The following is a 13811-nucleotide window of genomic DNA, read 5'->3' on the forward strand; positions in this document are numbered from 1 at the left end:
ACCTTGCAGGTATTCTTTAAAATGTATTGTTCTGTTTTATTTTCAGAAACAATAAAAATGTTCCACAAAAAAATGCTGATTCAAGAGAATAAAATAAAGTAATGCGACAGGAGCATCACCAGGTGCCCTTTTCCTGTAGCTGGACGTTTACTGCTACCAATGAACACCTTACCCATCTTTAACAGTACAGTGGCACACTGCTCATGAGCTGCTTCGTTCAATTTCTACCTTATCTACACTAGAAATAACGAATGGTGGGCCCTCCAAAACAGCTTTATGCTGCTTATCCCATAAAAAAAAACACTACCTCACGCAGCATCTGAGGTTTGATAATTACAATGACAACTACTGGACGGGAACCAGAGAGCAGATGAAAAGGCACAAACATGGTCTGATAAGTATTTGCTGACACAAGTCAATGCACAATTTACTCCTTAGTGAGGACGCCTTAGTATAGTTCATGTTTGGTCTGATCAATGTTTTTGTGTAATGCATGACTTTCCTTACGTTAAATCCTGCAGTTGATGCAGCCACTTTTGCTTCTTTTATGTTGAGGATAGCTGCATTTTCCACATGCTTTGTTAGAATGAGGGCCTCGTTCAGCAGACTTTGCAAATGGATCATTTTATTTACAATGGATGTTTTTACTTTGCGTCTGAAAGAAAGAAGAGCGCAAAAGACACAAAGATAAAACATGCTGCTGACACTACAATAGAGAGCATAACATCATCGTTCATTATTAGAATGCTCCATAATGGAAGTACATACTAACCAAAGAAGAAATGTGGACTAGTATGTAGTTATGAATCAACCTTATCCGCAGTATGTGTGTGAGAATACTCGATATGTATAGAAGCATGTGGAATTTAGATTAATATACATTCAAATTGTTAACCCATTACCCAAGCAGCAGTGTTTTCCATCACAAACAAAATACCTCCAAATGTACGGATTGGATTTTTGTTGTTTTCGTCTTGATTTACACAGAAAAGTAACCTTTATTTTTCATAGACCTGTGTGGAGTCTTTTCGTGGTGTCTGCACTGTGATTACTGAGTGTGTGTTGCACAGATACTTCTTGGCTTTTAAGTTAAGCCTGCCTGCTCTGCGTTAAGCTATCAGAGGGTGAGCACAGATTAATGTAGGCAGTGTATTTGACTTACCCTGGCTAGGATTGTGGTTCCTACCTAGACAGAGTGCATACCTCTGCCAACTAGAGACCCAGTTTCTAACACTTATGATCCCTCCTCTTCTCTGGGTAGTTTTTCACTGCAAAGGAAAGTTGGCTCATTTGTCTGGTCCCAAAAGTTAGAGGATTTTTGTAGGCCCATCGGCCCCCAAGGAGGGCAGAAACCACCAATACGGCAGGGATTTTTTTTTGGTTCCCCTTTTTTTGTTTAGTGTTGGGGGTGCACCCTTTGGCAAGGGTCGCCCCCCCAAAGGGGGCTCATTAGTGATGGCCATTTCTGCCCACCTTGGAGGCAGATCAGCCTATTTTCTTTTAGGCCCACCTGCTCCCAAGGGGGGCAGAAGGCACCAAGATGTCAGATTTTCTTTTTGGTTCCCCTTGTTTTTTTGTTCTGGGGGCACCCCCATTTGCCCCATTTGGCAAGGGCTGCCCCCTTCCCCCCCACCCCCAAACAGGGTACAGAGCTGTTGGCCATTTCTGCCCCTCTTGGGGGTAGATGAGCCTATTTTCTTTTAGGCCCATCTGCCTCCTAGTGGGGCAGAAGCCACTTAGGCATCAGGGACAATTTCTAAGTTCTTGGTGGCGGGGTGTTTGTCAACTGGCGAAGTATTGGTATTTGTGATTATAACAGTTTATTTCTTCTTTTTGTCCTAGTTCAAAGCTTTTGCTTCCTTTGCTGTGGATCCTTGCGGTTTTGGCAGTAGTTGCCCTGCAGTTTGCATTGTTGCATGTTTTAGGTAAGTGAAAGCAATTTACTCCAGTATTGTTGACATGCATGAATGACATGTTTGTAGGTGGTGTACTAAATGCAGTATTGTGCGTGAAATTGTCCTTAGATTTGAGCACAATGATATTTGTGTCTTCATATGTCTAATTTGCTTTTTTCTTTTTAGTGGGATATCATTGGTGATTGCTGTGTCTGTGCAGAATAGTTGCTGGTGAGTAGCTTTTTCAGTACATAACTCTTTGTGATAAAGCTACACTTTGTTTATTACTTATTTTAGTGCTAGTTGTTGTTGGCAATCAATTTGTTGTTAGTGAGGGTCATGGCTAGCCGCAGAGTGACCGCTCAGCAGGTTGTTGGCATGCTCTTTGAGTCGTCTTCAGACCATGATTACGAGACTGACTCTGCATCTGAGGCAGAGGAGGAAGTGGGAGTTTCTGGCAGTGAGTTTTCTGTCCGAGAGTATTCTTCTGATGAGGATGCTACTCAGTGCAGATGAAGGGCCTGTTTTAGAGGAGGACATTGATGTGCCAAGAATGCAGCAGCCTGGGGCTGAAGGGTTTCCCAGTAGAAGACCGGACACCTGGATTGCCCCAAACATGGAGCAGCCACAGTTACCTGCATTTACTGGTCTCCCAGGGTGTAGAGTCAATACGGAAAACTTTTTGCCTGTCCATTTCTTTCACTTGTTTATGGACGATGTATTTTTGGAAGAGATTGTGGAGCAGACTAATTTGTATGCAGAGCAATATTTGAGGGACAACGCTGCCAGACTTAGGCCTCAGTCTAGAGCTACTCAGTGGGTTCCCACATATCTGGAAGAGTTTTTAGGTTTGACTTTTTTGATGGGGTTGATCAGGAAGCCGTCACTGGCTTCTTATTGGTCTACTAGTCCCTTGATGGCAACGGCTATATTTCCTGCAACTATGACACGTAATCGCTATTTGCTTCTTCTTCGTATGCTGCATTTTGTAGACAATGCTTTAGCCTTGCCACGAGATCACCCTGATTGTGACCGTCTTTTTAAGATTAGGCCTGTCCTAGATCATTTTGTAGATCGTTTCTCAGAGGTTTATGTTCCAGGCAAAGAGATAAGTGTGGACGAGTCTTTGGTCCTTTTCAAGGGGCGTTTAGTTTTTAAGCAGTACATTCCTAGTAAGAGGGCACGGTATGGGATTAAATTGTATATGCTGTCAGAAAGCAGTACAGGATATGTGTATAATTTCCGGGTCTACACTGGTAGGGATTCCAGTATTGACCCTCCTCGTTGTCCGGACACTTTTGGAGTTAGTGAAAAAATTGTGTGGGAACTTGGTAGACGACTGTTTAACAAAGGTCACCATTTGTACGTAGATCATTTCTACACTGGAGTGCAGTTGTTCAAGGAGTTGTTTAGAGTGGACACTGTTGCTTGTGGCACAATCCGTTCTAACCGGAAAGGCTATCCAAGGGAGCTTGTCTATAAAAAAATGTGAGAGGGGACAGTGCAGTGCCTTGCGGAATAATGAGCTGCTAGCTCTGAAATTTTCAGACAGGGGGGATGTGTACATGCTATCTACCATCCATGATGAAAGTACTTCCCCTGTGACTGTTTGGGGTCAGGTTGCGGAAGTGCGCAAACCTACGTGGATTTTGGACTACAATAGGCACATCGGTGGTGTTGATAGAGTAGATCCGAGGTTGGAACCTTACACTGCTCTTCGTAAGTCTTACGTGTGGTATAAAAAGTTGGCCCTACATTTATTTTATTTGGCAACTTTAATGCTTTTATTGTGTTCAAAGATTGTTCACCTGAGTCAAGGATGACATTTGTTAAATTTCAGGAGTCAGTGATAGAGAGCCTTATTGTGGTGGAACGGGCAAGAGTTCCTAGAGTAGAAGTGGTGGAGGACTAGATTGAAAGATCGCCACTTTCCAGATCACATTCCTCCCACTCCCAAAAAAGACTTGCCCACAAAGAAATGCAGAGTATGTGCCCGGAGAGCAATCCGGAGGGAGAGACGGATGTACTGCCCCGAATGCCCTTCAAAGGCTGGGCTGTGTGTGCCCGGCTGTTTTAGAAGTTAACACACTAGGAACATTTTTGGGGAATTACCGTGAGCGTAAACTGCCTGTTTTATATTTTCAGATGTTCAGTTTCACGGTTGGCATTACTGTCATGTATTTGGTTAGAGCTTTTGTGTTTGTAGTTTTCTACTTATTTTATAATTAGTTAGTGGTTTCTTTGTTGTTTATAAACAAAAAAAAAGTGATGGCGGTGTGCGTGAGGTGGCGCTTGGCTGGCTGTGTGCGTGGGGTGGCGCTTGGCTTGCGGTATGGGTGGGGTGACGCTTGGCTGGCGGTATGGGTGGGGTGGCGCTTGGCTGGCGGTATGGGTGGGGTGGCGCTTGGCTGGCGGTGTGCGTGGGGTGGCGCTTGGCTAGCGGTGCCAGCCAAACGCCAGTCCACACACTCACCAGCTGGTGTGATTGCTGTATCAGGCATGTGGGCTTAGAGAGTGATGGGCCCTTGACTGGCGCTGTCTGTCGATGCGAGTGTTGTAATGTGCTGGGCCCGTGGCTGGCAGCGTGAATGGTCTTGTGCATGTCATGTATGAAAGGTGTATGAATGGACTGTAACGCTGTTGGTGCCTTGCCGTGGCTTTACAGCTCACGAGCTGTGAGTCATTGGTTCAGTTTTTTGGCCTTTCAGTTATTACCAGTGCATTTCACTTTTGTGAAATCTCTTGTTAATAAAATTTTATCTACTGAACCATCACTCACCCTCGTGCCAAATCCAACCAGTATGTGTGGTAAAAATTAAAAAACCTGCTCCGCTGTAATCAGGCATCGCAGCACACTTGTGACAAGCTAGGTGTCTCAGGTGGGACCCCGATGATGAAGCATGCCACCAACTTGGTTGGTGGATGAGGGGCCTTTTTCACATAACCTAAGTGCGTTTTTCACAATTTTAGTGTTTGGCACATCACAGACGTATGTGGACACATCAAAATGATATATTACAAAACTACCTGTGTTTGGGGGGCATGGGGGCACCTATGTTTTTGGTCCTGGGTGCGGCCTTCATCTAGGGAAACCTACCAAACCCAGACATTTTTTAAAACTAGACACCCCAAGGAGTCCAGGGAGGTGTGACTTGCGTGGATCCCCCAATATTTTCTTACCCAGACTCCTCTGCAAACCTAAAAATTTGTTAAAAAAAGCATATTTTACTGACTTTCGTTTGTACGATCACCGCTCCAGCACAAAATTTATACTCCCCAGCGTTCCCCTCAGTCTCCCAAGTAAAATGACACCTCACTTGTGTGGGTCCCCAAAGCAGAGTCAGCCTGAAGATGTATAAAAGAAGAATATGTGCTTATCAACTCGCTGTGCTATCCCCATAATCTCTACAAGTTTGTGGCCTTTTTCTGTTGCAGGCACCTGGCCCACCCACACAGGTGAGGTATCATTTTTATTGGGAGACTTTGGGGAACGCTGGGTGGAAGGACATTTGTGGCTCCTCTCAGATTCCAGAACTGTCTTTCACCGAAATGTGAGGAAAACATGTTTTTTTAGCCACATTTTGGATTCCCGTAGGTCTCTAGTTTTCAAAAATGCACAGGTTTGGTAGGTTTCCCTAGGTGCCAGCTGAGCTAGAGGCCAAAATCTACAGGTAGGCACTTTGCAATAAACACCTCTGTTTTCTGTCAAAAAATTGGATGCTTCCACGTTGTGCTTTGGGGCTTTTCCTGTCGCGGGCGCTAGGCCTACCCACATAAGTGAGGTATCATTTTTATCAGGAGACTTGGGGGAACGCTGGGTGGAAGGAAATTTGTGGCTCCTCTCAGATTCCAGAAATTTCTGTCACCAAAATGTGAGGAAAATGTGTTTTTTTAGCCAAATTGTGAGGTTTGCAAAGGATTCTGGGTAACAGAACCTGGTCAGAGCCCCACAAGTCATCCCATCTTGGATTCCCCTAGGTCTCTAGTTTTAAAAAATGCACAGGTTTGGTAGGTTTCCCTAGGTGCTGGCTGAGCTAGAGGCCAAAATCTATAGGTAGGCACTTTGCAAAAAATACCTCTGTTTTCTGTCAAAAAATGGGATGTGTCCACGTTGTGTTTTGGGGCATTTCCTGTTGTGGGTGCTAGGCCTACCCACATAAGTGAGGTATCATTTTTATCGGGAGACTTGGGGGAACATAGAATAGCAAAACAAGTGTTATTGCCCCTTGTCTTTCTCTACATTTTTTTCCTTCCAAATATAAAAGAGTGTGTAAAAAAGACGTCTATTTGAGAAATGCCCTGTAATTTACATGCTAGTATGGGCACCCCGGAATTCAGAGATGTGCAAATAACCACTGCTCCTCAACACCTTATCGTGTGCCCATTTTGGAAATACAAAGGTTTTCTTGATAGCTATTTTTCACTCTTTATATTTCAGCAAATGAATTGCTGTATACCCGGTATAGAATAAAAACCCACTGCAGGGTGCTGCTCATTTATTGGCTCTGGGTACCTAGGGTTCTTGATGAACCTACAAGCTCTATACATCCCCGCAACCAGAAGTGTCTAGCAGACGTAATGGTATATTGCTTTCAAAAATCTGACATTGCAGGAAAAAGTTACAGAGTAAAACGTAGAGAAAAATTGCTGTTTTTTACCTCAATTTCATTTTTTTTTTCCAGTTGTTATTTTCTGTAGGAAACCCTTGTAGGATCTACACAAATTACCCCTTGCTGAATTCAGAATTTTGTCTACTTTTCAGAAATGTTTAGGTTTCTGGGATCCAGCACTGGTTTCATGCCCATTTCTGTCACTGACTGGAAGGAGGCTGAAAGCACAGAAAATCGTAAAAATGGGGTATGTCCCAGTAAAATGCCAAAATTGTGTTGAAAAATTGGGTTTTCTGATTCAAGTATGCCTGTTCCTGAAAGCTGGGAAGCTGGTGATTTTAGCACCGCAAACCCTTTGTTGATGAAAAACACAAGCCTTCTTCTGCAGCCCCTTTTTCCCATTTTTTTGAAAAAAATGATATTTTCACTGTATTTTGGCTAATTTCTTGGCCTCCTCCAGGGGAACCCACAAAGTCTGGGTACCTCTAGAATCCCTAGGATGTTGGAAAAAAAGGACGCAAATTTGGTGTGGGTAGTTTATGTGGACAAAATGTTATGAGGGCCTAAGCGAGAACTATTCTAAATAGGCAAAAAAAGGCCTGGCACAGGAGGGGGAAAAGGCCCGGCCGCGAAGGGGTTAAAGATGCCATGCCATGTTAATGGTAAAATGGAACGTACATTTAAATGACAACGCGTGGGCCACATGCAGATCTACAACAATTTTCAGAAGTTTGTAAAAGTTGTAAATGCATGTCTGTGATGCAGATTCACATTCAAATTCACATTGACACAAGACCTGCTAGTTTTAATTCCTGATACACTTGTTCACTGTATGGGCATGGCTTGCTGGTGACTTGTTTTGACAAATAATGGCACTTATTTTGGAATCGGCAGAACCAGCTACCTCTGCTATTATTTATTGGCACAATTTTGCCTCCAACCAACCTCCAGGTGTTCTCTTCCTTTCTATATTGACACCCACATTCTTGAGTATTTGGCTCCCACCTGTTCTTCTTCGATGACACCCCATGTATTCACACGCCTTTCGTCCCTGGAAACCCCTAGACGAGTGAAGGGTGAGAGGTGTTCTCCTGTGAGCACACTATGTAAAGTGTGTCACTGTGAGTGCATGGTGAGCAGTTTACCTGTCTCAGTGAGGAGTTGTGTCTGTTTGACTTCATGGAGATCGTTGTGCCCATGAGAATAGAAAGTGAGGTTTATGCCTGTCGGAGTGCAAAGTGTGCGTTGAGGTGTGCCCATGTGAGTGCCGGGTGTGTGTTGTGTCTGTGCCAGTGCCAGGGGTATAGTGAACCCGGGGGAGTGCTGGGTGTGTGGTGCACCCATATGAGTGCTTGGTGTTCAGTGCACCAGTGCAAGTGCTGGGTGTGTGTGGTGTGCTCAGACAGTGCTGGGTATGTGGTGTGCTCATTAGAGTGCCAGGTGTGCAGCATGCCTGTGTGAGTGGAAGGTGAAAAATGTGTCCATGCGAGTGCAGGAGGAGAGGTGTGCCTGTGCGAGAGCAGGGAGAGAAGTGTGCCTTTGCAAATGCTGGATGAGCAGTGGGCCCATGTACATCCTCACAGATGCATCTTATAAAAAGACCCCCTAATTCAGCCTGTGATAATGAATCATTCCAAACATCTTCTTCTCTTGAGCTCTTATCCTCTCTGATTCTTCTGTCTGAGAAAACTGACACCATTTCCCAAGCAGTCTCCAAACTCTCCTCCTCACTGTACACATTCAATCACTGCTCCCACCTCTTCCCCTCAACCTACAGGAAGTCTTGTTTAACTAAGTGGCTCCAGTTTCACAGCACGGGACTGACTTACCTAATGACACTTCAGTCGCAGCATTAAAAATAATGGAATTAACTGCCCTGGGGTTTCTACATTGGTTTAGGATTGTTCTTATGTTATGATTTCACTTTATTACTGATTGTGTGCTGCATAATTACTTTACACATTGCCTCTAAATTAAGCCTGGCTGCCTGGTGCCAAGCTACCATAGGGTTAAGCACAAGTTAATTTAGTGACATTTTGTGGGCCACCCTGAAAAGGATTGGGGTTGGTCTCCAGTTGATATTTGGTGGTTTTATGATGTGTGTTCTTTAGAATGCACGTCTTGCTCTCTTGCAAAGTGCTCAAGTGTCCTTGGGCCAAGTCTGCACTATAGAAAGCAGCAAAAAATAGAATGTTAACTAATAAAGGGTGAGCAGTGTTCCTCTGTGAGTGCATGGTGAGAGAACAGCCTCTGGGAGTGCAGGGTGATAAATGTGTCTCTATGAAGGCAAGTTAAGGGAATGCCTTTCTGAGTGCAGGGTGCAGCACATTAAAGCCAGACCTGTTGGCATTGCCGATGCTTGTTTCACCTCTGGTGCACCTACGGCCCCCTGCCAAAGTATGTTTTATAAAATTTCAATCCATACATCATATGACAATTTTAACTAAAACAAACAGAACGGAGTACAAAACTCAGCCAAGAGAAAGCCATCTCTCTGTGATCTTACATAAAACATTTGCTCAGTGGTCAAAATACATTTAAAAAAAAGTATGGGAACTATGATGCTGCGAGCTGTGGGGCTGCAGTCGGTGAGTGTGGGGGTGGGTCAAAGCTATGGCTAAAAAAAACTAAATATTCTGTAAATTTGTTTAGTCTTTTACCGTCAGGTAGCTACATATAAAATAATGCGCAGCTTAAATGAAAAATAAATTTTAAAGTGGTTACTTAGTGTGAAATGCACTACAGTACATTATGCACTGTAGCGGTCTTTGTGTAACCAGAAAGCAACAACATTAATAGATGGTTGGTGCAGTGCAGAGTAGTGGTTTGTGTATTTTAAGTACTAAGAGATCACAGCCTGTGACAGAAAGCACTGTGAATATGTAAGTCATTATTTTAGCCTTGAATTAAAAGCAGGTACTTCACAATTCAGTTGTTAACTCTCTGCACTACTACTGAAAAATAATACATTTTTGCAATCTCAAAGATTCGAGTGATTAGATCAACTAAAGCCAGTACCGGCTTCCACGCATCCTTTACATTTGCAAATTACCCTTTACTTTTGCAGATTAACGCATTTGCGTTTCTTTCAAGCAAGCAGGAACCCTGGCAGGAACGCTTGTTTAGCTAAGTGGCTTGAGTTTCACAGCACAGGGGGCTTACTCAATTACACTTCAGTCGCAGCATTAAAAATAATGGAATAAACCGTCCCGGGGCGGTTGTCTTTTTATGACAAGTAGGGGAACGGCTTTTCACAAATCAAAAAGTATGGAAAGGTCGTGCTTGCCCAATTGCCCTCCCCGACGGTCCTCCCCCCCCCCCCAATTTCGCCAACTTCGACCAACGTGTGCTGTGAATGAAGTGTCAGACCAGGAGAACCCTCAACGAAACGAACGTCCTAGCGTATCACTACAAAGAGTAAGAGAATGTGCATCAAAATTGTACCTAAGGTGGTAAAGATGTCAGCAGAACATTTTAGCAATTTTTACTCCCCAATTTTCATTGGCAAGGAAAGGAGAGCCACTATGATTGGGAAAGAGTTGTAAAGTGGGGCAGTTATTAACAGAAAGAAAGCGGACAAAACACCCATAGAGCAGAGAAACTCTCCACACAACATCTACCGTTACCTTCATGCAGCAAAACGTACACCTACCCCGAGAGCGTGACACCCGCACCAGGTTCCGAATCCCCTGTGACCTCAACCCGTTGCCTGCGCCGTTCAACCAATTGAAACCTTCAGATGATTCCTCACTCACTGATAGGCTGAAAATGTGATCATAATCCCGCCCCACACTGGCGTCTGAATCAGCCAATTGGGTGGCAGCCCTGCTTCTCAATAGCGGAAGACAGAAGGGGGCGGGGAGGGAGACGCATTGCTATGGTCACCAGACAACTAAATGACGCTTGTTGGGGTCCCGCCGAGTCCGCGCTCTCTGGCCCGCGAAAGTACAGGTCCGGCGCGGGGTCAGCGGGTGAGTACACAAGGGAGCTATCTCTGGGGCGTTGTAGCGCCGAGCCTGACGTTTGATACACCTGTTGTGTGCGTTCGTGTAGGCGAGGGGCAGCGCGAAATTCCCACTACATTCAATTCACCGCTAGCCCGGGACGTGATCTGCAGATATCAAAATGACCCCAGTCCCCCCGTGCCTTCGACGTGTCAGACAGTATCCTGCTGCAACTGAGCCCCCGCTTCCATTATTGCCATCTACCCGTGCCCTTTCCCTCCTGCGCACCCGTGTTCTGCCCTGTTCACACTCGGCTGCGCCTGCCGGGGACCAGGCCCGCCTGTGACATTGTAACCTCCGAAGCAGGCTCGGACTTGAAGTTTCAGGTTTACCAATGTACACAGACTAAAAGTCCAAAAAAACGTGATTTACTGAAAAGCCACGATTGACTAAGGTGTCATCGTCATACCAACGTTTGGGAACAGAAAGAGAGGGTTTGATTAAAAAGAATGAGTTAATGAATTTCTCCATAACTTGCATAGTCGTGGAGGAGTTTTTAAGGATGAGAATGATAACGTTATTTATGGTTAGAAATGGGACTCCTCCCTCCTAAATCGGGAGTGTTGGTATATATGTTTGTTAAACTGAATTTATTTTAATTTATGAATATAACTGCGGAGGAGTCAGAAGCTAGAATTTAATGTTTATTACTTTTGCTTACATGTAAAGGCATCATTCCTCCCAACTCCTCTTTCTTTGGAAGCTGCCAATGTTTTCAGTTTCTAAACTCGCTAAAACGTTCCCACAAACTAAGTTTATATCTTTGTATTGTTTTAAATCCGAATACACTTCAACAATAGGCTGGTGGGGTAAACAAAATTCAAGACAATCACAGATAACAGGGGCAAGGTGGAGAGGGACAAGTGAGGGAGAAGGATAGAAAGAGGGAGACTGAGGCTCAACAGAGTCTAGAAAATATCTTGTAAAGAGATAACGCGTATGAGAAAGAGGGAGCCAGGATAGTGTGTATAGGTTGAGTGAGGCAGAGTATACGGATATAGAGTGGGCAAGTCAATTCCCTAAATTCACCTGATAGAAATATAATGCAAACCGAGGTAGTGTGGGTGGCTGCTGCCGTCAGTTTCTCCATGTCCAGAAAGTCCCATAGTTTATGGAGCCAATCTAGTCGCACCAGGACACCGTCCGTGCCCCAACAGGAGGACAAAACTTGATTGGCTGCTCCTAGTGTGAGTGTGATAGCTCGCCCTATGTTGATTTCAAGGGAATGGTCCGGGCATTTGTGAGGCCTAATAGGATGTAATCCGGCAATCGTGGCAATTCGGTGTTGTGTATCTCATCTGCCATAGCCTCTGACCAAAATTGTCACAACTCGGGGCACAGCCAAAGCAAATGTGCCAGAGTGCCTGTCTGCCCACAGTGATGGAGTATGGTTCGCTCTGTCACACTGGGTTGTGGCAGTGGGCCACGGAAAGTGGCGTGCCCCCGAGGTGATAGCGTGGAGTCAGGCCTTCATTAGTGTCAATGGATGCTGTGGGCAGGGTCAAACCAAGTAGAGAAGCAGTGTCCCAAATGACACTTAGGGCCTCCTCTGACAGCGAGCCAGTGCAAAGTCCCCACGCCCCCTGTTCCCACAAACAAAAACAAAGACACTCGTTTGACATCGTTCTCACTGCCAAAAAAGATTTGCTTCCATTAACTTCAGTGACATCACCTACCACAATTCCTTGACTTCCCCCCTATAGGAGATTGAGTTGCTTGAGACGTGTAGGTGTCACTCATGACAAAGGACTATGGGGCAGCTATGCATTATTCACTACAGCTCTGCTCTACTTTTATTTATTGCACTCCCCTGCGACTTGCCATTTTCTCCTACAATTGCCTTTCATGTTATTGTTGGTCATAACCCATGTTCACTGTGCATTACAGTAGTCACATCCACCTGTTGTAGGAAGCTGGTTCTTTTATGATACATCAAAATGAGATATATCGTACAAAAAGTCCTGGAATTCCCTTATTAGTGGACAGGGGCTTGCTCTAGCAATCCCAAGGTGCCCTTTTAGGGGATATGTCTGGTCAAGCAGCCTTAGGCTTATCAGAGAGGAGTGTTAAGACATCTGCAAATAAACACAGTCCGTAAATGAGACCCACGACTCAATAAGGAGATTCACATTAATTTACAAAAACAGCAAGTGTCATATTTTTTTTTATATATATATATATATATATATATATATATATATATATATATATATGAAGGTAAGTCCGTTTTGCAAGAAAAATCTGTGCAGTTTTGGAAAGTTGTCACTTAGTGCAATTTCTGGAAGCTGCAATGCTATCCTATGGAGGAAAAACAAATATGGCAAAAAGGTACAGTACAGCGACTTATGGGAATGGGGCGTCCGGGTGCAGAGGTGTAGTATGGCGTTGGGTGCCCAGTGTTAGTCAATGGGGATCGGTCCAGTTGAAAAGAGGCTGCAGATTTGGACAGGGAGTCCAGTCGAGGAGAACCAACAGGTGGATTCAAGACTTGAGATGCTTGGGTATGTGAGACACCTTAGGTCCTCTTCTCCAAAGGCCAGGGGTCACGAGTGCAGAAGTGTCCTTAGGCATTGGGTTTTTTCCACCAGGGGCACTTGCAATTGAGGGGGTCTGTGGGCAGAGGCTGCAGGTGGCAGTGCGGAGTCCGCAGTGGGCAAATCCAAGATGGTCTCTGTCACTGGGCGGCTGTGGGACCACGTTGGGTACCACATTGGCACGGTCTGCCCACTTCAACTCGGGCTAGGCAGCACAGGTTCAGTGGTGCTTTCCTGTGTGGTTTTTGTGTTCCAGAGGTCTCTTGGGGTGCCTGCAAGATGCAGGGAAATAGCTCCGCTGCTCAACGGAGTTCCTGGGTCTTTGTTCAAGGCAGGCAGGCCTCCCAGGCTTTTGGAGGCACAGCAGCTTGCAGGATGAGTCAACTCTGGCACAGATCTGCAGGAACAGCAGACAAGCCGGCAGGGCTAGGCCCAAGTCAGGTGCTTCTCCCTCAGTCTTCACCTTTTGTGGTAGGGGTGTTTAGGGAAGTGTAGGGTTGTAGCCAATGGCTATGTAGCCCTGGGGTCACTACGCCCCCTATGTGACCACTTCCTGTGGGAAGTGGGCATAACCCTGTCCCAGAGCTCCTACTTCTGGCAACACCAAGATGGCAGTTTCCAAATGCGGTGACCACATCTGGCAGCTCAACTTAGGAGTCGGTGGACACACGTCTCTAAATACTACATTTCTAACCTGTCCAGGTGTCAAATGGACCCTGGGGCAGGGGTGGTCGGCATCTCTCCTTTGAGAAAAGCCAGATTTGAATA

At 45.1% G+C, this 13811-nt stretch overlaps 2 protein-coding genes across 2 annotated transcripts in view; one reads left to right on the plus strand and one right to left on the minus strand.

The window, feature by feature from the left end:
* Positions 1 to 10222, minus strand: part of PFN4 (profilin family member 4) — a 48809-nt gene extending 38587 nt beyond the window's left edge. Inside the window, exons 1-2 of the mRNA XM_069236031.1 lie at positions 10158 to 10222; positions 508 to 655 (exon numbers count right to left, since the gene is read on the minus strand). Coding sequence (XP_069092132.1) covers positions 508 to 624 — 117 coding nt within the window. The 5' untranslated portion in view covers positions 625 to 655; positions 10158 to 10222. The remainder of the gene's footprint in view (positions 1 to 507; positions 656 to 10157) is intronic.
* A 140-nt stretch (positions 10223 to 10362) lies between these two features.
* The window catches only part of LOC138296682 (protein FAM228B-like), a 144433-nt gene continuing 140984 nt past the window's right edge, over positions 10363 to 13811 (plus strand). Inside the window, exon 1 of the mRNA XM_069236033.1 lies at positions 10363 to 10476. The gene's annotated coding sequence lies outside the window, so the exon portion shown is untranslated. The remainder of the gene's footprint in view (positions 10477 to 13811) is intronic.

The sequence above is a fragment of the Pleurodeles waltl genome, chromosome 5, assembly GCF_031143425.1.
Source record: "Pleurodeles waltl isolate 20211129_DDA chromosome 5, aPleWal1.hap1.20221129, whole genome shotgun sequence".
NCBI classification, from domain to species: domain Eukaryota; kingdom Metazoa; phylum Chordata; class Amphibia; order Caudata; family Salamandridae; genus Pleurodeles; species Pleurodeles waltl.